The sequence below is a fragment of the Cynocephalus volans genome, chromosome 2 (genome assembly GCF_027409185.1).
Source record: "Cynocephalus volans isolate mCynVol1 chromosome 2, mCynVol1.pri, whole genome shotgun sequence".
NCBI classification, from domain to species: domain Eukaryota; kingdom Metazoa; phylum Chordata; class Mammalia; order Dermoptera; family Cynocephalidae; genus Cynocephalus; species Cynocephalus volans.
Genome location: NC_084461.1, coordinates 188,181,979 through 188,209,143, shown reverse-complemented (window position 1 = coordinate 188,209,143; position 27,165 = coordinate 188,181,979). Strand labels below are relative to the sequence as shown.

The following is a 27,165-nucleotide window of genomic DNA, read 5'->3' as shown; positions in this document are numbered from 1 at the left end:
CAAGCTAGAAACGATCATTTAAAACTTTTGCTTACTGAGATGATCTTTGGAATCTGAATACTACTTAATTCCTGTAATGGCCAGCCGCCTCCCCCACCCACCAAAAAAAGAATACTACTTAGTTATTAGTTATACCTAAGCCAGTAGTTAAGCAAAGCTCCTTAATTAAACAAAGAAAGTCCTCATCAACTGTGTTGACTTTGGTAACCTCAGGCCAGCCATTCCTTCCAGGGGGACCTCCTAAATGCCATTAACTCCTGCACTGCATTGTTTGGGCTGATGAATGGTGAGAGGTTTCTGGCATGGGTGTGTAATAGGCATTTACCTGGAGGTCAGGTTTCTCTGCTCTTAGAACTCCCACCTAACCTTTATAACTTGTACTTTATCTGTATTAGTCAAAATTGTAGGTAACTGCTCGAAATGCCTCTCCTCAACCTCTTGCCCACAACTCATGTTTTCATCTTTCAACGCTTATTTCAATACTGTTCCAGTTTAGAAGGGTAGACCCCAACCCTTTTTTTAGCTGCTGACCCATGACCTTGGTGTTTTAAAGCTGCGCTATATAACCAGCTGAGCTAACTGGCCAGCCCTAAGGATCATTTCAGACACCTCCATGAAGCCTTTTCTGATTGCTTCAGCTAGATATAATCTGATTCTCCTTGCTTTTGTTTTAATTGCTGCATATTTATTTTGTTTTATTATAGTCATTAATCATAAATCTCTCCAAACCCCCTTCTCCAACCACAATCATTATTACCACTTGATTTAAAATTCCTTTACATGTAAATCTCTTTAGATCTTTTTCACTGTAGAGTCTTGTAGACAGTATATGTTCAATAAAAAGTGTTGAATAACTTTAATATTGAAAATACTTATATAATGTAGTTTTAACTGGATTTTATACATACATAGTTTTTTATCCCTCCCACAAAGGTAACATGTACTTATTACTGAAAAATGGGAAAATGTGGAAGATAAAAAGAAAAAAAATTACTTGTTCTACTACTCAAAAATTGTTACTAAATTGAATAATATGTAGAGTAAAAGTATAATTGATGTTCAGAAATTAAAAGATAGTTCTCCACTTGGTAGGCTTATTCAAAGAAATGATGTTCTCATTTAAAGAGAAAAAAAAGGAGCATTTGTGCCAGGGCTGCATGTGACTCATTACCTCTCCTAGAGTGTAGTGGTGCAGTCAAGTCCAGCTCTTATTTTTATAGAGTGGTGAAGAAAGCAGGGGTAAATAATATTGTCTTTGGGGTTAGGTCAAGGATATGCAGCTTAATTGTCATATTAGGTTAACTTTTAGGAACAGAATTCGAGATCTAATCATGTAAATTATATGCAGAAAAAAAATCAGCCTGAAGGGCCAATAGGCACACATCAGATAGCTGGCTTTCAATTGCTTGTTACTCCTTACTTAAATGCTCAGGTATTTGGCATTATATAGCATTTCCTAATACCTAAAAACTAACAGAAGCCATAGCCTTTTTTTTTTTTTAAACACTTTCCCACTCACCCCTACAAACCTTTAATAGAGGCCCTTAATTCTGTAACACACTTAGTGCCCTTCATAAACTGTTTATAATTTACAATAAGTATGACCCTCCACATGGTTTTTTGCTCCTTCTGGTCCAGAAAGCACTGCTAACGCAGTTAGTATTTGAGGAAGATACTGTTGCAGGCCAGAAAGGACTGAGGTGACCTTTATAGTGACTTAACCTTCAACTCTGCAGTTTGTGGAGGGAAGGCAGGCGAGTCATACCTAGTCTATAAATTACACAAATTCCCAAGCCACAGTTCAGCCAGAATAGATAATTCCACATTAAAACTTTGGTGTTTAAGGAAGAACATTTTTATTTAGAAAAGGTTGACTTTAAATTTCTTTTCCTTCACAGTTTTGTTTCCTAATCCTCATTTCATCACTTTTCACTGCTTAAGACAAAGCAACTGTCCAGAATAGCATGAAAATTATCTTTTCTAGGGGCCGGCCCGTGGCTCACTCGGGAGAGTGGTGCTGATAACACCAAGGCCACGGGTTCGGATCCCATATAGGGATGGCTGGTTCGCTCACTTGGGAGAGTGTGGTGCTGAGAACACCAAGTCAAGGGTTAAGATCCCCTTACTGGTCATCTTTAAAAAAAAAAAAAAGAAAGAAAATTATCTTTTCTAGTTAACAAAGTATTTTGGACAATAGATGTGAGTGTGTGTATGTGTAGGTGCTTTAATTTGATTATTAATTTCATATTTACTAAGCTATTTTGTTTGGATTCTAAAATGTAAAAAGGACAGTTTATTCCTGCTTTCATTCCTTATTTGAGTTTTGTTAACTGTACTGGACAGTTCCTTTTTTTTTTTTTTTTTAAGCAGAATCTGAGTTTTGCCTTACGAGTTTTATTTTCACACATTTTATTACAGGGTTGAAACTTCCTTCCCATCCTCTCAGCTTCATTGCCTTGGGGTTTTTTACGGGTTTTTGTTTATTTATTATTTTTTTGGCAGCTGGCCAGTACAGGAATTGGACCCTGAACTTTGGTGTTATCTGCACCATGCTCTAACCAACTGAGCTAACCAGCTAGCCCCATTGCCTCAGCTTTTGAGTTAACTGTTTGCTTAGAAATTTTGAGTTCTTGACTCAACTCTGTAGTTGATCTCTGGAGAATCAGAAGACAGGTTTCATTATGATTAATGCAGAGTGGTTGCTTTGGAGAAACTTCTTGCAAAGGGAATAAATATATTGCTGGCTTGTTAAAGCAGGAAGAACACCATAATCTATATAATTTCACCTCTAGAGAACTGAAAGCACTGTTAGTCAAAGCACATTGTCTTTTTCTAAATAACTTGACTGTTGAGTGTATTTGTTCATTAATCCTGCTTTTTGTTCCCTTTGGGATAATTATTTGCAGATACAACATTTCACAGTCCTGAATCACAGGGGAGTGTTCTTAAATGCCCAAATAGTTGAGGTTTAAGAAATGTTGATATAAATGTGATCTGTTCCATTTGATAGAAAATTGTGTTTACATTCCAGTCTCATTTTTCTCTAGTTATAATGCTTCATGTTGTGATGCCTGTGGACAAATAAGGTTGACTCTGAGAACACAAGAGTACTTCAAAACGTTCATAGAGGGCCGGCCCGTGGCTCACTCGGGAGAGTGTGGTGCTGGTAACAACAAAGCCACAGGTTCGGATCCTATATAGGGATGGCCAGTTTGCTCACTGGCTGAGCATGGTGCTGACAACACCAAGTCAAGGGTTAAGATCCCCTTACTGGTCATCTTTTTAAAAAAAAAAAAAAAACGTTCATAGAAAAATAGAATTAAAAGATAATATGAGTTTTTCCATGAATTTTTCCTTGTACTATATTATAGTATTTGAAGAAGAACCTTGGCATCTGAAAAGAAAAGGGCTGTAGCTTTGTAGTAAATATTGCCTTGCTAGTTTCTCATTAGATGGACCCTTGCTGCGGAAAGTCTCTCTAACCAAATATCCTTATTTCTCAGAATGCAGAGGGTCTCCTGCTACTTCTGTTAGTCAAGTCTTGTGACCCAGCCAGACTTATTACTCAATTTCTCCTCTGGAGTTTCAATTAACTATCAAGTACCCATCCTAGTAGACAGGAGATATGTTTCCCTGATGGAAAAACAATCCCTGTAGAACTAGCTTGCTTCACCAAGTGTAAGGCTTGATGTGTAAAATGCCTCAAGATCATCAAAGATACAAGAAAAACTATTTATTACCTTTGGGCACTATTTAATATTGAAATTCTTCCAGAGTCTACGTTAAATACATTTTCAGATAAAATTGCCAAGTTTTTCTTCGTCGATCCTTATATTACAACTGAAATTTAGTGTTCTTGAGCATCACTTCCTTTTAGAATGAGTTTGTGTTGTAAGCAATTGCATGTCAGACTGAAGATGAGTGTAGTGGCAGGGGGTTAAGAATGACAGCTCAGGCTGCTGGCAGCTGATAGTGGAGGACAATGCTGAGAGATTCATGCCACTGTGGGCTTAGCCCAGAAGTCTTTCTCGCAGTTAGGTGGCCAGGTGTAATTGGGAAGGTAGGATTTTTAAGATTCCACAATTTGAGTTTACTTATCAGACCGTTTTTCCTTGAACTTTTTTTGCCTAGAACAAAGCAATGAAGTAAAATTCTGAAATTAATAAAAAGCTAAGTGATTGTTTTAAATACAACGAAACTTTCTTTTTTTACGGTTATTAACTACAGCAAAGACAAAAATGTGTTAATTAGAAAAATGAAAATTGGTTGTTAACTTTAAGAATTTTCTTCTTATAAAAAGATATTTATATGATAGGAGACACACCAGAATTATTCTTACTCCTTCTTTCTTAACCCTTCACTTTAGAAAGTCAGTCTATGAAAAACTTAATAAAATACTTTATTAAAAAACTCATAAGTATTTTCTAGTTGATCATCTTCCACTCCATAAAACTGACATTTCCATTTAAATAATACAAGTAATGGAATTTTCTGTGCCCTATAGTCTCTTCTCAGCCCTTTTTTTGTTCAGCTGTTTCTGACATGTAACCATTATCTTAATCTAATAATGGTTTTAATTGGATTTTGGGTCAAAGGAAACACGAGCTAGATGTGTGCTCACAGAATGTTATTAATGGAGACATAAGATGATTACAGTGAATTAAAGGAAATGGCTTCTATATTCAGTGCAAACTCTTTATCTTGGCATTCAAGGCCTTTCTAGTTATTAACTCAGCCTACTTTTCAGCTTCACCTCTCTGTACCTCTAAGGAGATTATATCATTCTGACAAACTGGATACTTGGCTGTTCCTTAAACTTAATCAATTATCATATCTGCAATTGTAATTTGATACCTAGAGTAAGATACAATTTACAAATGAGCTATTTGGTCAATACTCATTCCTAAAATAAAATCAGCCCCCCTCCCATTGCCCCCCAACTTAACTGTTCTCTGCACTCTCCCTGAGCTTCTCATCCACGTTGTGGTATCAATTTTCAGATCCAAAGATCCAGCCCTGACTGTCTTTGCCAGCTGCAGACTCATAGTTCCTGACTTCATACAGAACATTTCCACAAAGCCGTACTGCTGGCATCCGAAAGTCAGCATACCCAAGACAGAATTCAGTACCTTCTAAAGGCGTTTCTACACTCCATATGTGGAATCATATAATCAATACTCTTTCTCATTCCCTGAAATCTGGAAACCTACTGATGTAGAATCTGTTGACACAGAGTCCAGGTGTCTTTTTGTATTCATCCTGTCCTTTGTATTTCCAGTGATTGTCTATTCTACTTTTCTCATTATTTCTAACCTAAAATCTTGCAGTTGATTCCTGACCTTTACCCTCTCCCATCTCCCAATCCTGGGATTATTCTTCTAAAATATGGATTGGTTTATATCACTTCTACCCAGAAACCTCGATCACTTTCTGTGGTCTATAGCAGCACTGTCCAGTAGAAACTACATAGGCAATTTTGGGGGGTGGGGGGGCAGCTGGCTGGTATACATATGTAATTTTAAATTTCCTATTAGCTACATTTTAAAAGGTAAAATGATCACCTCAAGTATTTATCATTAAAAAAATGTAAAATGAAACCAATGCAATTAATTTGTTGTTGTTGTTGTTGTCTTTTTGTGACCGACCTCACTGCGCTCAGCCAGTGAGCGCACCGGCCATCCTTATATAGGATCCGAACCCGCGGCGGGAGCACTGCCGAGCTCCCAGCGCCGCACTGTCCCGAGTGTGCCACGGGGTCAGCCCAATGCAATTAATTTTAATTAATATATTTTACCCAACAGATCTAAAATATTTCAGTATGTTCAGTATAAAACTATTACGTAGATAGTTTACAATTTTTGTTGGTATTGGTACTAAGTTTTTGGAATCCAGAGTATATTTTACACTTAACAGCAAGCACGGCTCCATCCAAACTAGCCATGTTTCAAACTGAGTAGTCATGTGTGGCTAGTGGCTCCCATATTAGCGCAGTTCTGTGGCATTCTCAGACTGGCGTTCTGGGCCCTTTACAACTTTAGCTCCTGCCCTCCATTTTTCAACGTCCCCAAGCCCCAGCCACACCTAGTTGTCTGCTATTCTTTTCCTCTCATTACCCTTTCCTGCCTGTGGACATCTGACTGATCCTGCATGGTTTACCTGAGTGTCACTTGTCTGAGAAGGCTTGCTTCATTCTCGCTGTGTCCTGTAAGCACTGACCACTCACTATTGGCCCTCCTGCTGCAGCATTTATGGGAGCCTTTTGTCTGGATCCTGAGTGAGAAGTCTAGCTCCCCACTAGCAGGTGTGCTTCTCAGATGCAGGCTGTGTCTCCCTCAGCCTTCTTAGTTTCTAGAACAATGTCCACAATGTGCTAGTACACGTGTAGCCCCCATTTGCTTTTAGGGATATTCTTATCCTTTGCTGTTTGATAGGTGCTATGCTGGCATTTTGGGGATCTTAAGCAATCTCTCCTTTAACAATTGGTTTCTTTACTTTCAAAATGTATTCTGAAGAAATTTCCCTTTACACCTGGATCAGTTCCACTTTGGTTTAAAGGATGTTCTTGCTCTTTGCAGTCTGAAGCTTTTGCTTATGCAAAAAAGGGCATACTAATTTCCGTGCAGAAATCACCACTTAGTATGAATAAAACTGGGTTTCACATATACCTGTGGTAGGTTATTCTGGTTTTGGCCTGATTCTGATCCCAAGTCTGACTTTTCCCATTATATAACTTGTTCTTTGTAAGTAAATTACAGATGTATACTAAGGTTTTTCTCCCCACAACTTTATTGAAAAGTTTATATGCTTTTTGAATTTCTTTTTCCCCTAAGGAGATTTGGCCAGTGGAGTTTTGCCTGGGTTTCTTTGCCCATGTAAAAAGCGAACAGGTGCCTGAAAGGTTGCACTCTATTCTGGGAGCAATCTGATTAATGTTGAAGGGCCGTACCAGGTCAGACTCAACCTGCTGACAGATTATTTAGTGAGTGCCAGGATTGACTCTAAACGTTATCTCAGATTTTAATGGTTTCCTTGTAAAGGGCATTTATAGATGAAACCAATTTGTATTTAAAATTAATCATGGCTGTTGAACCAGAGACTGGTTAAGAAGAAATTCTTTCCTTGAGTAGGCAGTAGTTTGAAAAGAATGAATGATTCATCAAATGATGTTGCAAGGGCTATGATTGTATTCTGTTTTAACATAAATTGTTGCATTTAAAATTGTGGTGAAATATTACCCCTAGTGAAGTAAGAATTCCTCAAAAGAAGTTTCTGTTAAACTATTTTAAATTCTCTTGGAAACTATCTTCTCACAACTGCTTGAAAAACAGTAAAATGTGATAGTTATTCCTGGTAAGGCAGATCTTTAGTCATCCCTGATGCTTCTCTCTCTCTCTCTTTTTTTTATTTTATTTTTTAAAGATGACCGGTAAGGGGATCTTAACCCTTGACTTGGTGTTATCAGCACATGCTCTCCCAAGTGAGCTAACTGGCCATCCCTATATAGGGATCCCAACCCTTGGCCTTGGTGTTATCAGCACCACGCTCTCTCAAGTGAGCCAAGTGATCTCCCTATCCCTGATGCTTCTCTTTCCCTCACTCCCACCCCACAATCCATGTGTAAGTCCCTCTGTTTCACGGATTCCAAACGTCTGCATGCCTCTAATCACTACGCCAGCATTTCAAGACCGGACAACTGAAACGGATTGCTTATTCGTCCTGATTCTATTCTTGCTGTCCACACAGCAGGCAGAAAGATCTTTTTTCTTTTTCTTTTTTTTTTTTTTTTTTTTTGTCTTTTTTGTGACCGGCTGGACCGCGCTCAGCCAGTGAGTGCACCGGCCATTCCTATATAGGATCCGAACCCGCGGCGGGAGCGTCACCGTGCTCCCAGCACCGCACTCTCTCGAGTGCGCCACGGGCTCGGCCCAGAAGGATCTTTTTTCTTTTAAAACTTTATTATTATTATTATTATTATCATTATTACTATTATTTAAACTTTGTATTATGGAAAATTTCAATGTAGAAGAAGAATAAAATAGAAAGAACAAAACAAATAGATGAGTGTACCTCTCATTCAGCTTCAACAATGATCCATTCATGGCCAGTCTTATTTCATCTACTCCTCCATCACACCTCCGTCACCCCCAATTATTTTGAAACAAATCCCAGACTTCATATCTCATTTAATCAGCTAATTTGGAATTGTCTTGATAGTGAAATTTTGCTTACTGGTGGGGAAAATTGCTGCCCCTTTGATGATAAGTTTTTTGTCATCCTGTTTACTGTCTTCCAATTATGTTTCCTCTTACTTTTTAGGAGGTGTTCCCTTTCTGTTTGATAACTACCGTCACCAGAAAAGTAGAGTTTCATGTGTCCATTTCACATTAGACCAGTTTTTCAGGGATGCATATATAGGCACTCTCCTACTTTTGTACCAGATACATTATTAAAAGATATGAGGGGCCGGTCCTGTGGCTCACTCGGGAGAGTGCGGCGCTGGTAGTGTCGAGGCCACGGGTTTGGATCCTATATAGGAATGGCCAGTGCGCTCACTGGCTGAGCGTGGTGCTGACCACACTGTGTCGAGGGTTGCGATCCCCTTACCAGTCACAAAAAAAAAAAAGATATGAGGGCCAGCCTGTGGCTCACTCGGGAGAGTGTGGTGCTAATAACACCGAGGCCACGGATTTGGATCCTATATAGGGATGGCCAGTTAGCTCACTGGCTGAGCATGGTGCTGACACCAAACCAAGGGTTAAGATCCCCTTACTAGTCATCTTTTAAATAAATAAATAAATAAATAAAAGTTTTGTATGAAAGTTGAATGTACAAAAAACATAAATGTTTATGTGGGGAAGATATTTCTTGCTCACAAAGTCTTAAAAATTATAAAATTCTTTATTTTATAAAATCATAATAAATATTCATGCTAAAAATAAAATTCAAACAACATAGAATGTTCTGAAGGAAAAGGCAAAATATCCCCTTTTGTTCATTGATCGCTTTCAATTCCTTATTTCCAAAATAATTATTGTTAGTATTTCTTATAGATCCTTCCAGAAGGGCCATTTAATGCCTTAATAATGTATGTATTTGACATTTTCTCTCAGTTTTTTAAGTTTAGTAGACAAACTGATTTTGATGTTGAAAAGAATAACTAGCTTGGTGTTTTGCAAAAGGTTGAATAGGAAATTATATGATGTTGACTTTGATGTTTTATTGACTTTCTTGAACACTGGTTTCCCCTTGATAAAGAAGCCTTTAAGCAGCCTGTGAACTCATTAGCAATTCTGTGGACTTGTGAAAATCTCCGTATTAGTGCTGTCTAATAGAAATATAATGTGAGCCACATATGTAACTTAAATTCCCTGCTATTCACATTAAGTAAAAATAAAGGGCTGGCCAGTTAGCTCAGTTGGTTAAAGAGCTGTCTTGTAACACCAAGGTCAAGGGTTTGGATCCCTGTACCAGCCAGCTGCCAAAAAATAAAAAATAAAAAGAAAGGTAAAATTAATATTAATAGTATATTTTCTTTAGTGCATCATATCCAAAATATTATTTCAATATGTTATCAATATGAAAATTAATGAGAGGGGAAAAAAAGGCTGGCCGGTTAGCTCACTTGGTTAGAGCATGGTGCTGATAACACCAAGGTCAAGGGTTCAGAATCACTGTATCAGCCAGCCACCTAAAAAAAGAGAGAGAGAGAAATTTTACTTTTTTTTCATGCTAAGTTTTCAAAATGCAATTTGTATATCATACTTACAGCATATCTCAATTTGGACCAGCCCTATTTCAAGCGCCCAATGGCCACATGTGGTATAGCTGTTGTATTGGACACCACAGCCCTGCTTAGGGTAGTGGTTATCTCTGAGGGAGGAAAAAGGGGAGTGGGAGATGTTCTTAGTTTTGTTTATTTCACAGTTATTGGCCAGTGTTTGGAGTTAAAGTTTGCTGCTTTTGGTGTTCTTAATGATTGCCAGCTCTGACTCATTTATACTGTCACTAGCATCAGCACTTTCTTTTCATATCAGTTTTCATTCTTACAAAACACAACAAAGTATTAATAACTCAAATACTATACAAAGATGATAATCCTGCTGAAATTGAACACTTATCTGGTAGGCAGTGCCACCCTATAATAGCTCAAAAGTTTATCCATCAGTACCTGTATATGAAAGATCAAATTCTAAGTACAGAATGTGGTTTAGAAGTATTAGTGTATAATACATTAAACTTGAGTACTTTTTATTCTGAGTTTTGGGATAAATATATGGACTAACATGTAATAAAATTAACTGTTAGGAGAAGACAGTGGTAAGAATTCCTGAGCAGTTTATGAGAATGTTTTTTAAAGGTTTTTTTTTTTTTTTAGGGGTTGCAGATGGTGTAGGAGGCTGGAGAGACTATGGAGTTGATCCCTCTCAGTTCTCAGGGACTTTAATGCGTACATGTGAACGTTTAGTTAAAGAAGGACGGTTCGTACCGAGTAATCCCATTGGAATTCTCACCACAAGCTACTGTGAGTTGCTGCAAAATAAAGTACCTTTGCTTGGTAAGTAACTATCCTATGTGTTTTCCTCCTTAAAAAAAACCTACTAGAAGGTTAAAAACAAAACCAAGAAAATCAGTTACTAGCCCAGCTTTTTTCTCAGGCTCTTTCTACTCAGCAGAGTTTGATAGAGAAGATGTGGGCTTACCAGAATATTTAATACTGCTTAGAGGGAAAGTAAATAGGTACAACCGCTTTGGAAAATAATTTGGTATTACCAAATAAAGTTAAACATGAACATATAGTATGCCCCAGCAGTTCCACTTCTAGGTATTTACTCTAGACTGGAGAAACTCTTGCACATCTGTGAACTAAGAGATAGGTTCAAGATAGCAACAGTGTCAGTAATAGCAGAAAACTGGAAACAGGGGCTGGCCTGTGGCTCACTCGGGAGAGTGCGGTGCTGATAACACCAAGGCCGCGGGTTCGGATCCCATATAGGGATGGCCGGTTTGCTCACTGGGTGAGCGTGGTGCTGACAACACCAAGCCAAGAGTTAAGATCCCCTTACCGGTCATCTTTTTAAAAAAAAAGAAAAGAAAACTGGAAACAACCTAAAAGTCTTATTAATAGTAGAAAAACATTGTGAAAAGGAATGACTTAAAGCTGCATGCAATACTCAGGAACCTGTTGTAAAGGGAAAAGAGGACATTGCAGATCACCACCTAACAGTCTGATTCCATATATTTCAAGTTCAGAAACCTAAAAAATTAAACTGTATTGTTTAGGGATTCTAAAACATGGTAAAAGAAGAACAGTAGGAGATAGTAAAATTCAGAATGATAGTAGTAGAATGTGGAATTCACTTGATTACCTGTGGGGAGTTCAAGTTGCAAATAGATACCCCAGACTGCTAACAGCTGATTAGTCCAAGAAATAGCTTGGCACAAAATAGATCCCTGTTAATCTTATATTAGAAAACTTAAAACCCTGTACCTAGGGGTTGTTTATCTGGTATGCTAATTGAGCATCCTTTGGGCTAGCTTCTGCATTTGTTTGTTAAATGATTTCCTGGGAACTTTCCCAGCATTCTAAGCAAGCTCTCAGAAAGGGATTATTAAGTTTCTGCTAATTGCCAGAATCTTTCTGGTTACTAGAAGGCCTCCCTCCCAGTCACCATCCACATTTAAAATCAGCCTTTGTTTAGTGTTAATGGGAGATCACCACATTGTAGAACTTGCCTTCAATTTAAATCCTTTGTGAAAAGGGGTTCTTTTTATCACTGTCAACTTCTGTCTTTGTGCTGTGATTAACCAGCTTGCTTTCCTTCTTATTGAAAAGAAGTCTTGTCTTGTAGTTTCAGTATATCCTGCTTTGTCTTAACCCTGTACTTTGAACATTTAATATGCACATACAATTTGGAGCTTTCCTGACACAGTGAAACATTCTAGATTCTATTACTAGCACCTCTCTGTCAATTTGCTACATGATTTTGGGCAGACTACTTAATCTGTGACCTCCTTGCTTCATATATTAAATGGAGAGAGAGCCCCTAGAGGCGGGTTCCAGGGGATTGACTCCTACATATTCCCATGAGCCACCATCTCCCCCACACCAGCAAATAATTTACTTCAACTTGGGATAACCAGTTACAAAACACATAGCTATCCTGATTTTGCACTTTAAGCTTTGTGTTTTTGCCATTTTTTCCTTATCTCTCCTTCCCTTCCTATTCACCCTTATGTAATTAGGAGGTATTAGTAAAATAAATGCAAGGATATATGAGAGGTTTTCTTGTTGATTACTTTTTTCTCCTGAAAGACACATTAAAATAATCCTTTGTTACCATGTTTGACACACACACCCCTCTCTCTCACAAAATCTACACATCTCTAGATAGGCTTTTTGTAACTAAACTCAAGCATGTTTTGGCAAAGACAGGATACTGAGTTTTACTGAGCCTCAATTAGATATAATTGTAAATAATAGTAAGTTTACAAGATTAGATCTTTTTTTTTTTTTTTTTTTAGTTCAGCAATTGCTAAAAAGCCTAACAAAACAATTCCAATATAAAGGGTAAGCTAATAGCTATAACCACCTATTTCTTTGAATTTCTAGCTGTTTTGGGGCTTGCATTGGTATCACAGGCTAATTGTTGGCATATATTTCCTCAGAAATGCTTGAGTGGATTCATAAGGTCTTAAGGAGCCAGCATCTTTTTTTTTTTTTTTTTTTGAATGATCCCTTGAGCGTGTGCACCATTCCTGGAAGTACTGCAATAATACCAGGTCTGTGTGTGGAGTGTCAGGAGCAAGCTCCTATTCCATCTCCCTGCTCCAAAAATCCATTTAATATGTGGTCCTCAGATAGAGGACGTATCAGATATTTAACTGATAAGAACAGGTATACACTTGATTTTAGCCAAAAGGCTGAGAAGCGATAAGAGCCAACATATATCTTAAGAATTTGAGGGGTCAGCCCCTATAAGCTTATCTCTTTGTCTGCTGCATAAAATGCTTAGTTTACAAAATAAGGGGCTGAATCATAAAACTATTTCCATTTTAGCATGAGGGATGGGATTTGCCTGGGTGCCTGTGTTTGAACATCTGGCACTGTTGTTCTCAGCACACCTCTTTTCTTACTCTTCTTTGCCTGCTTGTTCCTCTTCAAACACATGTATTCTCTCAATATTAGGCTGTCAGGGCCTGAGCCACGTGCACACATCAATAACTTGAGGAGGCTGAGCAGGAGTATACACTCTAAGCCCAGGTGATTGTGTAGGGCTTGCATTCATTGGTGCTGCTATGGGTACTAAAGCTTCCATCACTCACAATCACAAGGACCATTTTGATTCTAACTGTGTGGGTTACTGCCACGGGGGTAGCAAAATGATAGCCTGGGTTTGTCAGGGAGTAATAATGAGTGACCATGAGTCCTTCCTGCAGTAAAATTTTCAAGGCCATGCTACTCATTAGTCATTTTTCATTCTCAGTTAGAATTTAATCCCATGAGCTGTCAGAAGATCTTTTGTATGGCTAATGATTCTACTAATGATAAATGGTTGGAGTTTTTTTGCATTGAGTTAGGAAGGAAAAAGGTAATTGTGAACTTTGCTATACTGAAAGTTAGGGAGATTATCTGACAGCACTACCAGTTAGTTACACTAACCATGTTTTTCTTTTCTCTGACATTTAATGGATAGGGACTAGATGGATTAGCATTAGTGTCAATTTACTACAAAGTCATATACTGTAGATAATAAGGAAATGGAATTTCTGAAAATTTGAGTTAAGAAATATACTTAAAATTTTTTAAATTATTAAGTTATACATTTTTCATTAAGACAGAATTAACAACTAAAATTACCCATAATCCTGCTAAGAAACTATTAAAATTTAGTATGATCCCAGATTTTTTTCTGTGTGTGTGTGTGCATAGAATAATAGTGACTTGATTGAGTCTACTGTGTGCTCACAGTAGCCCCATGAGGTGCAGGTACTTTTATTCCCCATTTGTTAGGAAGAAACAGACCTAGAGAGAATAAGTGATTTGTCTGTGGTCATAGAGCTAGAAAATGGTGGTGCACTGGGATTCCACACAGCTGGTTCCACGGCCTGTTTGTTTTGTTTTGCTTTTCAACTATCACTTTAACAGTTTAGACTTTGCCTACTATTGCATTTTTTTTTTTTAATTTACTTATAGTAAACTTCACTCTTTTTGATGTATAATTCTTTAAGCTTTGACATCACCCTTTTTGTTAAAGAAAACTTTAATATTAGCTTGTAATCTGCATATTTCACTTCTTTTCAAATTTTTTAAACATAATTTTAATGACTGTCAAATATCTGTTGTAAATGCTTGTCTGACTTAACTAATGTTAATTCTTAGAAACAACTCTATGAGGTAGTTACTGTTATCCCTAGTTTTATAGATAAGGAAACTGCAGCACAGAGATGCTCAGTAATTTGCCCAAGGTCACAGGACTGGAAAGTGATAGAGCTAGGATTTAGATGTAGGCAGGCTGACTCCATAGTCTGTACTTCTAAATATCAGGTGATAGTATATACTCTGGCGTTGCATGGATGTACTGTAATTTATTTAACCAATTCTCTAATTTTAGATGTTTAGATTGTTTCCAGTTTTTCCTGATCTCGTTTGCATCTCTAATTATTTTCTTAGGGCAAATTCTTACAGGTGACATTGCTAGATAAAAGGACATGTACATTTTTAAGGGCTATATTATCCTTCTGAAAGTTTGTTTAATTTTACTCCTTACCACCACAGAATGAGAGTAAGCATGTTCCCCACACTTTTGCCAACACCATGCATTATCTCCTTTTGACTCTTCTTAAACTAATAGGCAAAAATGGTTACTAGTGAGATGATCATTTTTCATATATTTACAGATCATTTACATTTATTTCTTGGTGAACCACCTATTTTTCTATTTTTTCATTTTTCTGGTAGAGGTAGGTATAGGTTTAAATTTTAGCACTTGAAAGTGATCTACTAATTGTACTGTCAGCCTTTCAGTCTGGGAAGGATTTGCAAGCTTGTGTGCAGCAAAGGTACACAGAATGCTTGGAACGTGGGCTCTTGCCTCTGAATATTAGTAGCATCTATAAGGTGAGAACAGGTTGATTGCACAAACTACCTGTGAAAATTGGTCTTGTTACTTCATAGTGTATTAGTCTCCAATAAAAGTTCTTCTTGACCTGAACAGATGGAAATCTGATTTTAAATTGTAGTTGTGTGCTCTGTCTTAAATGTTGGTGAATTTTGTAGAGACGGCTTCCTGCCAATGACTAGTGAGAAATGTCAGGAAAACGTAACATTCTCGTTCTGGCATTTAAGTATTAAAACTTAATATTTCAGCAACATGCTTTTGAGCGTTTGGCATAGATTATAGCACTGTTGAAATAGTGTGATTAAATGCCAGTTATTTTTATCATTTTTTATCTCTGCAAGTGGTAGAATTCAGATCAGTGGCCCACTTGGCTATGTTTAATGTAAATCCCTTTTTCTTTTGCCACCATGTTGACCCTGATCACACTCAAGGGGGATGTGGCGCTTAAGTAAGGAAGATCCTGTTTAGGTAAAGAGATTGAAATTATGGCATGTTGCTCTTTGGGGTTATGTGATAAAAATGTGTATGCAGAGGCAGTCTAGGAAGAGAAAATAAATGAAGGTGATTTTTGTTTCCAGGTAGCAGCACCGCCTGTATCGTGGTGCTGGACAGAACTAGCCACCGCTTACACACAGCAAACCTGGGCGATTCAGGCTTTCTGGTGGTCAGGGGCGGCGAAGTTGTGCACCGTTCAGATGAGCAGCAGCATTACTTCAACACTCCGTTCCAGCTCTCGATCGCTCCCCCAGAAGCCGAGGGAGTTGTCTTGAGTGACAGGTAATCTACCTTCTCAGCAGTTAACTGTGAGCAGGAGGTGGCTCATCCACAGGTCCCCTCCCAACCCCCTTGAATACAGTGGGGATAGGCGTTTTCCATTTTTCTGTGAGAAAAGAAGAGGATCTTTGATTTTGACTTTGAAATATATTTTGCTTGAACTAAATATTACAGTCAAGTTGAATTCTAATAAACACCCAATAATTTGACAAGACTGTGTAAATACTATTTCAGGCTTACAGAGTATCAATTTTTCTCACTAACAGCACATGGTACATACAGTGTATTTTTTGAATTGTGCTGGAGAAATAAGTCATTGTTCGTGTGTGCCATTGCCTATACAAGATTTTGCATACATTCTTAAGAGCGCAGACAGACATCTGCTTTATTTATCAGAATAACTTCTTGATTCTCAGGATCTCTTATTATATGCATCATATCAAATAGAACTCGAAGGAAATGGAATCAAAAGTGGTGTTGGATATGTTCTTTGATGATGTTATTGAGATGTTCTCTTTGCTTTCTCATGACATCTCTCAGTTCATTTTTAAATTGTCAAGAACCTTCCAAGATAATTGGTACTTTTTTGAATTAACTCTTACAGTGTATCTTTTCTTTGATGACTTTACAGAGTAAGTCTAAGACAGTTTCAGATTTTACTGCCTTTAGCAACCTTATAGGACCTGGCACAAACATCATTAGCGATTCATAAATGTTGTTGAATGGCAATGTCTTGTAAAAATAGAAGCATTCTAGCAAGTGCTTGTTGTCTCTACTTAATAGCTCTTATTAAACCAGATCTTAAGTCCAAACTAAGATAAAATGATTATTACTGCCATCTTTTAAACTGGAGTGAGCATATTATATAATTAGGTGTTGAGTATTGCCCATCTAAATAAAGTCTGTTGCTGACTCCTAGAGAGAAGGAAGCACTTTTTACTTTCAGATTTAGGCAGATTACCATAATTGGAAGAATATTTGATTGTAGGTTTTTCTTCAGTTGGCTGTAATACACATTAATAATAGCCATATTGGAGTGGGAGAACTCAGAACCCCAAGGCCTCAGCTAGCAGTTTTTGGGGAATGGTGCTTTAATTTTCTTTCATTTGATTCTTTTTGTTTTGGCTTCTAAGTGCTAGAGTGGCCCTGCCTTGTTTCACAGGCTGTCTCTGGGACAATCTGGTTAGGGCAGCACTCTGCTGGCCTGCCAGCGAGATAGAAGTGGCTTCCCCGGGAGCCCAGAGACAGCTCGCTAGCATGTGATTTCAGCTCGTGTTTCAGTGCAGTCAAAAGTTTCCAGCAGCACAGAGTGTTCAATCAAAATGGGCAAAACCGCAGCTGGCAGAACACCAAGCTCATGGGTGGGAGTATTAGGAGAGGACAAACTGTCCAATGGGAGCAAGTTTAACAGGCAGAATAGCAAAGGACACTCCTGGGGAAAGAAAAACCTCAGCATAAAATAGAGCCTCAGTGCCAACCTGGTCATTAATCTCCACTTCTAGAATCTGATTCATTTTCAAAGACTGAGGAGATGAGAGTGTCTTGCATTGTTTCTCTTTATTCCACAGAAGGAATCAACCTGGTTTCCACCAGTTTTTCAGTCCTTTTTTTGTTTTTTCCTGCTGCATGTATCTCCTTAGTTATTGGTCACTCTTTTATCTATAAAATATTATTTCAATCTTAACTTACAGGTTTTCCTTTAGTAGCTGTTTTTAGAAAATAGTTATTATGTAAATGTATAAGTGAAAAGTTTGTTCCTTGCAAAAGCACATCACAGAACTTTAAATGTGCCACTGCTTTCCTTAGTCAAAGACGAGCCAGGAATTTTCTCATTGCTCTTCGTGTAAATCCACAGCAGGCACAGATGGGTTTGTTTTTATGTTTTCTCTTCATAAATTATATAACATGTTGCTTACACAGGTGTTGGAGTTTTTCTCTCAAGCTTAGGGTGCTTTGGTTCTGGCCCCTCCCTTCCAGGCCAGTGTTTGAATTTTTTTTCCTGGCTCTTGTTTTCTAATTACAGGTTAAGGCAGATTATTAGATCTCAATTTGCCCCTCCTCCCGCCCCCCCACTGGAGGCCTAACAGCAGTGAAACTGGCCTTCAGAAGTGGCCCAGACCCAATCTCAGAGGGGTCCATGAACTCTTCGAGTGTATAAATTTTTTCTCCCTGCCTGGGGTTTTCGCCCATTCTTATTTCTTTTATCAGGCGTTGTCAGAGAAAAAGATCTCCTATCTGCTTTTTCAAAGTTGTACACAAAAAAATGTAGTGAGAAATCTTCCTATCCCAGCCACACATTCTCTCTTCAGAGACAGCCACTGTTAACAGTTTCTCTGATCCCTCCAGATTTATTCTCTGCATCTGGAGACATCCACATTTGTGTCTCCCCCAACCTTTTTTTTTTTTACAGAAATGGTTGCATATGCTACACATTGAACCTTGCTTTTGTTCTTTAACAATATATGGAAGAGCTTTCCCCTCAATTTGGAGAGTCCAATACTTTGTTTTGTCACTCATTTACTTATTCAGCAGGTATTTCTTGAAAACCTCCTGTATGCCAGGTCCACTAATGAATAAATTCTGATACATGATGCGCACTTTGTGACCCCTGGGAGACACATGCCCTTGTACCAAAACCACTGTAGGTATTTGATGTAAATTGACTCTTCTGGGATTGGCATGCTTTTCTCCATGGGTACTCAGCATCCTTCCTACACGCAGCATCCTAAGGGCCTGATTCAAGCATGCGGGGAAACTGATGAGTGAAGATGAGTAAGAGAGGATGGAATTTGCTTCTAAAGAATTAGGAAATAAAGACTCATTTTCACTAGGATTTTAGAGGCATGGTAACTCTGACTCAGAAGAGAACCCTTCCTTCTTTTAAATCACATGTGATTGACGAATCATCAGGCTCAGTTTTACTTGGTAGTTTCAGCTGAGCTTTTGAAACATTTATAGTAGAGTTTTCAGTTAATTTTTTCAAGGTTAAGAATTTCAGAATGACTTTTTTTAATTGACTCCTTTAATATAAGTTGTTTTTCTTAAAGAAGCCTATTGCATTGTAAAAAAAAGTGCCTGTAGGAAACTTTGAACCATATCTGTAAAGGGCTTTCTTAACTTTGCCCCTATCCTGTCCTTGCCACAGCCCGGATGCTGCTGATAGCACATCTTTTGATGTCCAATTAGGAGACATTATCCTGACAGCAACAGATGGACTCTTTGACAACATGCCTGATTATATGATCCTTCAGGAGCTAAAAAAGTTAAAGGTAATTAACTCAATGCTTAGCCCTTGGCAACAGTGGCCCTCTCTGTTTTATTGAGAGGCAGCTGAGTTTTATTTATTTAGTTGCATTATCTTTTTGAAGTTTTGGAAAGGACTATTTTGTGAACTTTAGGAAAATAATAATAGTTCTAATCTTTCAAGCAATTGTAAATGGAAATGTTCACAGTTGGAGAACTTGAGGGAAAAAGAGGCTTCTCACCCAAGCCTTTAGTAGGATGTTAAAAGTAGGAAAACTCCAGATGGGGACATTTCTTGTTTGTATTTTTATTTGTATTTTAATGGTGTTTAATGGTGTTGGCTCCTGGTTATCTTTTTCTCCTTTTCTTATAACATACCCAGCAGGTGTTGAGGCTGGGAAAGACAGGTATTAATCATACCAGAGCTAGCCAAGGCAGCTTCTGAGGGCAACAGGCAGCTAAGAGCCTTGATGTGACCTGAGCTGTCACCAATAATGAAACAGTTCAGATTTCTCCCATACAATGGGTAGAAGGAGATGAAAACCAGGCTTTCCATATTCTCCTAGCTGTGTGAAAGTACCAACTCTGGGAAAAATTATTCTTTTCTTATAAGTCTTTACCTTTAACCAGTGTGACTTTGGGCAAGTTTCTTAAACTGTTTGAATAATATTTTCCTCACCTGTAAAGTGGGAAATAATAAAGGTCCTATCTGTCGGGTTACAGTGAGGATTAAATAAGACCACATGTAGGAAATCCTTAGCCCCACACCTTGTGAATGGTGTTTGCTTACATGCAGCAGGCACTGTACTCTGCGCGGTGACAGAATGGTGAGCAGAAATGACACAGTCCTGCCCCTCATGGAGCTTACATTCTAGTGGAGGAAAACAGATAATACAGAGAAATAAATACATGATATGTTGGTGGTAAAGAAGAAAAATAAAACAGGGTAAGGGAATAGAGTGTGGGGGCTGCTGTTTTAGAGTGGTCAGGGAAGGCCTCCTTGAGGAGGTGACATTGAAACAGAGGCCTATTATTATTTATATTGAAACTAAAACCTTAGAATGTTAGAGCTAAAATGTAGGACCTTGTTTTCCCATCCCCATTTTGCAGATGAGAAGTTAAAGCAGCAAGGGTAAGGGTATGGCTCAAGATTACATAGCTAGACAACAGTCTTTCCCCATGAAAAATTCTAAAGATATTTTCAGTAGGACAACTGGCAACTCTTGCTTGGAGAGCAAACTGGATGGCCAGTAGTGCATTCCCAAGCAGGGAAACTTTTGAGGTGATACTTAAAATGCTATCAGAATCTGATTTTTCAGCCTGTCCTATTTTAGCAAGAATACCTTAAGAATTTCAAATGAGAAAAAAAGCAAAAATGAAAATCCAGGTCTCAGGTTGGCCAGTTTCACTTGGGGGAGAGCATGGTGCTGATAACACCAAGGTCAAGGGTTTGGATACCTGTACCGGCCAGCTGCCAAAAAAAAAAAAAAAAATCCAAACTTCAGGGTTCAAGGCCAGAAAGCAAAGGACTTTCTAATTGACATCTTGTGAAGGCAGCACTGGTGGTCCCCTTCATATCAGTTAAGGCATGTTTTAATGTCTTCTCTAACTAGAATAAAACTTAAATGGTGGGAAATGTGTTTAGATAAATGTTGCTGTCTTAAAGTGATTTGTGCAGGAATCATACTGGTATGCAGAAATCATGTGAGGCATTATGATAAAAATAACTCCATCATCCTTTCATCTTAGAATTCAAATTATGAGAGTATACAGCAGACTGCAAGAAGCATTGCTGAGCAAGCTCATGAGCTGGCCTATGACCCAAATTATATGTCACCTTTTGCACAGTTTGCTTGTGACAACGGATTGAATGTGAGAGGTAAGCATTCTTTGGGAAGGTCCCAGGGACTAACTGGGGACATAGTGTTAGTAGAGTGGGAGCATTCTGGGCTCTGGGTGAGATTGTGTAGGTGTCCTCTCCCAGCTGTAAGCACATGACTTTGAGCAAGGTCAGGAGGGCAAGAGTAAGTTTATGTCCTCATGTCTTCCCCACAGAGGATGCCCTTCAGAACTGAACTTGATTGGCTGCAGAGGTAGGCGGAACCTGAAGCCCCTTATTGCCACCAATGCTCTGCTTGGACCTGAGCCGAAAAGGCCTCTGAGCTGTGCCTGGAGGGCCTGGACATTCCTAACAGTTTAACATTCTGCCCTTCACGTGTCTGACATTTCGCTTCTCTCTTCCTCTGGCTTTGTGGGACTCGTTGACAATATTTGCCTGCCAAATTGCCACAGCAGGTTTTGAAAAGGGAAGCAATGTGAAACTGCTCTTGACTGAAGAGTCTTTCTATCTACTGCATGATATGTGACTTTGGGGAGCAGGCCAATAGCTCTGTCTCACAGCTGGATGACATGTTGGTGCTAGCATTCAGAACTAGTAGAATTGGTTAGTTTCTTGCCAATCTAATATTATGACATGTAAAGCATTTCTTAGCCCTCCAGGAAATGTTAAAATAGAAAAAAGCACATGCCATAGCTGTTTAGCAGATTAGCATACAAGGCTATTCCTAGTTTCAAACATTGGATATGTTTGTCCAAATTAGGATTGTGGGTAGAAGCATGTAACTTTCTCATCTAGCAGAATTTATCTCAACAGATTTTTGTCTTTACTTATAAACAGAGGATGTGGTGGCTATTTTAAACAGAGCTCCTGTTATAAAGGATTAGGAAAGTTTTTTTTTAAGCTTCAATTAAATTACATGTAATTTCTTGGTGTTCTTTGTTTAACTATTTCTCTTTATCAAAATTTTTTTTTCTACTAGGGTAGACAAACCAAACCTGCCTGAAATGAACGGATTTGCCTCCTAGCACTTACGTCCACATTTTGGGTTGACTTTTCCTTTTAAAATATATTGACACGGGGCCGGCCCGTGGCTCACTCGGGAGAGTGTGGTGCTGGGAACACCAAGGCCCCGGGTTCGGATCCCATATACGGATGGCCGGTTCGCTCACTGGCTGAGCGTGGTGCTCACAACACCAAGTCAAGGGTTAAGATCCCCTTACCGGTCATCTTTAAAAAAAAAAAAATATATATATATATATATATTGACACGTATTTTATTTCCATTTTAGGTGGAAAGCCAGATGACATCACCGTCCTTCTTTCAATAGTGGCTGAGTATACAGACTGACTCACTGAGGTGTCAACTCCTGCCTTTCCTTTTACTGTCCCAGATTTCCCCTGCCATGTGTGCTGATCCTGCTGGCAGGACCGCGTTTCTTTGCCTCTGATCTCAATGGCCAGTGATGTAAGCCTTTTACCTTTTTGAGACCCATTGAGATCTTTGTTGAGAACCACTACTGTCATTCATTAGCTCATATCTGCCGGCAGTAATTGAAGAGAATCAATATTTGAAGATTCGCCTTCATTTCTCATTGCCCTTTCCCTGATGTGGATGGAGGTTTGTTTTCAAGGCCAAAATGGCTTATTACTTTTCAAAAGCAGTTGAAGTATTGAAAATGAGTAATGTTGGTAAAGTGAATTCACAATTACCATGTGTTAAAGGGATTTTAAGAGTCTAACACAAATCATACACAATGATACATCTACTAGAAACATACGTTATTTATCAAAGAAATGTTACACATGTATTCCACTTGGATAGTCTTTGTTATGATGATTGGTGTGGCTTTATGTTTTCTTTATAAACTCCTATTTTTCAGGGGCTTATAATTCTGCTCTAAAACATTGCTCTGGGTTATGAAATCTTGATTCCAGGAGCATTTTTTTTGTTGTTACAAATTGGAAGAAAAATTCATTTTAGTTCTATGGATGCAAATATTTTGTGCTTTAAAAAAGATGCTTAATTGTGTTCCTGTGATTAAAGTTTTGGCAGTTTATTGATTAGTCCAAATCACAGGCTAGTGGCCTGATCTACAGTAGGGGTCGGGGAGACTCCTTACCAAAATTTTTTAGTGGAAATATTACTCAAGATTATAAAACTCCTTAAAGCCTAGAAACTTAATGTTGTGGCTGAAATTCCTTCCAGCTGTCTGATAGGATGGCCCTGTTGGAGCTCTAGGCCTACAGGACAAGGATGTCTGTAAATTTGAATTTTGTTGGCTTTTGATGTTACTCTCAGACCTTGTGTTAGTAGTCTTGCTTTCTATAGAGCATGCACCAAATTCAGTGAGTCCCTCCCCGTGAAAAGAACACTGTGTGCAGTAGCAACAGCACAAAAGTCCACAACGAAAACTCATAGTGATGATCTGACATTTGTAATTACACCAAACAAAAATTTAGGGGTTTCTGAATTGAGCTTAATGTTTACAGTTTCCAAATAGCCATTTTGCAGTGTAGTTTCCATATCAAATTACCCCGCATTTGGTTTTCCCATTATCTGCAAACTCAAACTTATTTTTAAGGTTTGTGTACAAGTTGACTGCTGTAAAGATATGTATTTTGGGGTCAGTTTTTTTCCTTCATTAACTTGGTGGTAGAAAAGTATATATACTTAGAAATCCTTAAATTAAAGCCATGTTTTATATATAAGTCAGGTAACATTGGTGTATAGATGAGAATGCAATTAAACCTGATGAGAATCTACTTGAGAATATAGAAAGTCTTTTTCTCTGAAGGAGATACTGACTCCCTGGTTTATTGCATTAAAACTTACGTTTGAGGTTACCTCAACTTGTTTTAAAAGACTTTGTTTTGTGAATTTGTACTGTATATTTGAGTAACTGTTAAGCTTTTGTTTTATTTAAAATTGTTTAACATGTACCATGTACATGTCATTACTATATTTCAATGCATCATGCTTGTAACAGGCATTTCATTTATAATAAGAATGAGTTATTCATTTGTAAGCTGTTCAGTAATTTATCTACTATTCCTAAATTGGCATACTGTTAGATACCTATTTTGAATCACCTTTAATTACATGTCAGAATGCCTTAACTACCCTAACTTGACAAAACAGAATTCATTGGTGGAAGAGATGGGGGGCGGGGGGGGATTGTGGAGGAAGACTCTCTTTAAATAAGGAGAAGTCGTCATGTTGTGATAAAACACGGAAGCATGAGTGGCAAGTGGTGGGGTATTTATTTTGCACAAACTATTTGCAGTCTCTGCGTATTTAAAAAGTAAAGAAAGTTCATCCAGAAGGGTTTTGTTAGGAGGAATACAATTATACTAGGACTGACAACTTCAGCTCTTTTGTTTGGATTTTTAATTATTTTTGGTCAGAGGTGTGTAGCCTTATGATCTAGATATATTTTGCGGGCCGGCCCGTGGCTCACTCGGGAGAGTGCGGTGCTGATAACACCAAGGCCCCAGGTTCGGATCCCATATACGGATGGCCGGTTTGCTCACTGGCTGAGCGTGGTGCTGACACCACCAAATCAAGGGTTAAGATCCCCTTACCGGTCATCTTTAAAAAAAAAAATATATATATATATATTTTTTGCATTAATTTTCCAGTGTCTACATTTAATTCTGGTAAGAGCAGTGCTAGTCAAATTACTGGCTTTTCTCTGCTCTCATTTAACCTGTCAGACGCAATCTTTGTAAAGCTAGATTGGTGGTGTTTTACACAACTCATTTAATCAACTTCCTTTTTTGAGAAATGATTGTTAGAAATCGACAATATGTTTGTTCCAGTGAGGCTGAAAATAGTCAAGAATTGAGTTTCACAGTGGAATTGACTTTGGACCTGGCCTGTAGATTTGTGACATAAAATATTTTTTCTTCTCCCGTGTCCTTTTTGTGTTATGCACTCAATTTTATGACTGCCAGGGCTCAGTTGGAGTGCTGCTTAACAAGTAACTCTGCTACTCACAGTGGTCAGAGGCTGTGTTGGACCCATGGTAGAATTTTCCAGGTCACAGACCCAAGCTTCTATGGGGTGTGACTGAGCTATACCACTTGGTGGATCTGATTCTGAACCTGATGTGTGTGTTTATTATATTTTAAATCAAGCAGTATAAACACACACACTTGCCTCATGTAATGGAATTTTATAACAAAAGAAAACCTGGATTTCTAATTTACAAATGGCAAATTATTTATCCCTCTCTGGATGCACCAAAGACCAGTAAAGTTTATAGCTTTTCCATCTATATTTATAAAGCAATACTGTATTATAAAAATCAATATTTTTATCACATGCTTGAAATTTTTATTTTGTTCTGTTTTAAAATGTGCACTCTAAACATATCAGAACCTTGTTTCTTCCTATGAACTTAAGCTGCCTGCGCACAAAAGAAATTTTACCGCATGGAAATGCAGTAGAGTCCACTGGCTCTTAAAAACAAAGAAGAAATGAGGGGAAAAAAGTGATTTGTCCTGAATTACTGTTCTCGCTTGACATGGTTGATAGGTACTAAATCACAAAAGAATCCATTCCAGGTGTGCATGTCTGGGAGTTGGGCTGTGTCTAGATTAGAAACTTGATTCAAGCTTTGCATGATGGGAGAATGTCTTCTCCTATCATCTGCTCTTGTTCTGGAGAGAACGGTAGCCCGAAGATGGAACCACCTTCAGTACCACCAACCTACCATATCAAGTAACAAGGCAGGAATTATAGGTATTTACTGAGTCTGTTTTGGAAATGGTAAACAAGATTGGCTAAAACTGTTTTGGGAGAGTTCATGGTTCTTTGTTACCTTATACCAGCTATCTTTGGTAGAAGCTACAGCATTCAGTTTCTCTGAAACTATCACATTTTTGCACTTAACAAATTTTACAATATCAAAAAACCAAAATCTGCTTATAAAACAAAATATAAAGTGGAAAACATTTGGATTCTATTTGTAAAAAAATTCTTTGCAAAATTGAAGTTAACTATAAAAACAGTGTCCATGTCAAACTTTTAATTGTTAGCAGGTAGTTTGTGGCAAAGATGGCTAGATAATGAAGCAAATTTGAATCTGTGTATACTAATGAGCTGCTTCTTCCTGTTGAGACTATCATTATTTGTCTTACCCAAGAGGTAATTATCTGAATTGGATGTCTGAAATATAACTTATGCAGGAATAGTTCTGTAAATACATTTAAATAAACTGTAAAGATATTTAATAAATATAGTATTTATACTAATCCGTGTACTCTTTTTGGTTTGAATAGTAGCTAAATAAGACACCAGCCCTTGACATTGAGTTTACTGGTCTCTGTCAAGCCTTCATTTCCAAGCCTCTTAGTCAGTCTAGCAGTGAATCTCCATTCAGAGCTATAATTTCCTATCCTTTACTACGTGTGCCTTAGCTCTTTTTCACCAGCTGTTTACTACAATCAATCAGCTTCTTCAAAAATTCATCACAATGGGGCCGAGCCCGTGGCGCACTTGGTAGAGTGCTGCGCTGGCAGCGCGGCGACGCTCCCGCCGCGGGTTCGGATCCTATACAGGACTGACCAGTGCACTCACTGGCTGAGTGCCGGTCACGAAAAACAACAAAAAAAAAAAAAAAAAAAAAATTCATCACAATGGACTGATAATTGAATGTAAAATATTATAGAGGTTTTCCCAGCTGAGGCTTTGCACCTTCCAAATGGCGTAGTGAAGCTACCAAAAAAAAAAAAAATCTGGTGTATTTACACTTAGCACTTTATATCCAAATTCTAAAATCCAAAGTAGGTACAGTTTAACAGTATGACCCAGGGCCATATCCAGGCTATTACTGATGACCATGCCTTTACAACCTAAACACCCTGCCTGGTTTGAGTGAACCAGAAACTTCATCCTCAGCAAGGAGACCTAATGAGTTACTCTTATATATAGGAGTTCTTTGTATAGTCACTCTGCATTTCTTAGGAATATCAGAAATTCAGTGTTAATCATCAATGTAAGCATATGATACATAAATCTTCAGCCTACAACATGAAAGGGCTTGGTTGAAATTATGTGGGCATTGATGTTTTCCACAAAAAAAATTCGGTGGAAAGCCCATTTTCATTCACTGAGGAAAATCTTGGGATGAACTTGAGTTTTTATTAGGTTATTGTGGGTAGCTATGACTCATTACTAAGCTACAA

General features: G+C 38.1%; 1 protein-coding gene and 1 non-coding gene across 2 annotated transcripts in view; one reads left to right on the top strand and one right to left on the bottom strand.

The window, feature by feature from the left end:
- Positions 1-26,232, top strand: part of PPTC7 (protein phosphatase targeting COQ7) — a 37,784-nt gene extending 11,552 nt beyond the window's left edge. Inside the window, exons 2-6 of the mRNA XM_063087045.1 lie at positions 10,376-10,555; positions 15,698-15,896; positions 19,039-19,162; positions 20,886-21,015; positions 22,266-26,232. Of these exons, the coding sequence (XP_062943115.1) occupies positions 10,376-10,555; positions 15,698-15,896; positions 19,039-19,162; positions 20,886-21,015; positions 22,266-22,324 (692 nt within the window). The 3' untranslated portion in view covers positions 22,325-26,232. The remainder of the gene's footprint in view (positions 1-10,375; positions 10,556-15,697; positions 15,897-19,038; positions 19,163-20,885; positions 21,016-22,265) is intronic.
- LOC134371436 (U2 spliceosomal RNA) lies at positions 12,741-12,933 on the bottom strand. The gene has a single exon (XR_010022854.1). It is a non-coding gene; the product is annotated as a U2 spliceosomal RNA (small nuclear RNA).
- Positions 26,233-27,165: the final 933 nt, after the last annotated feature.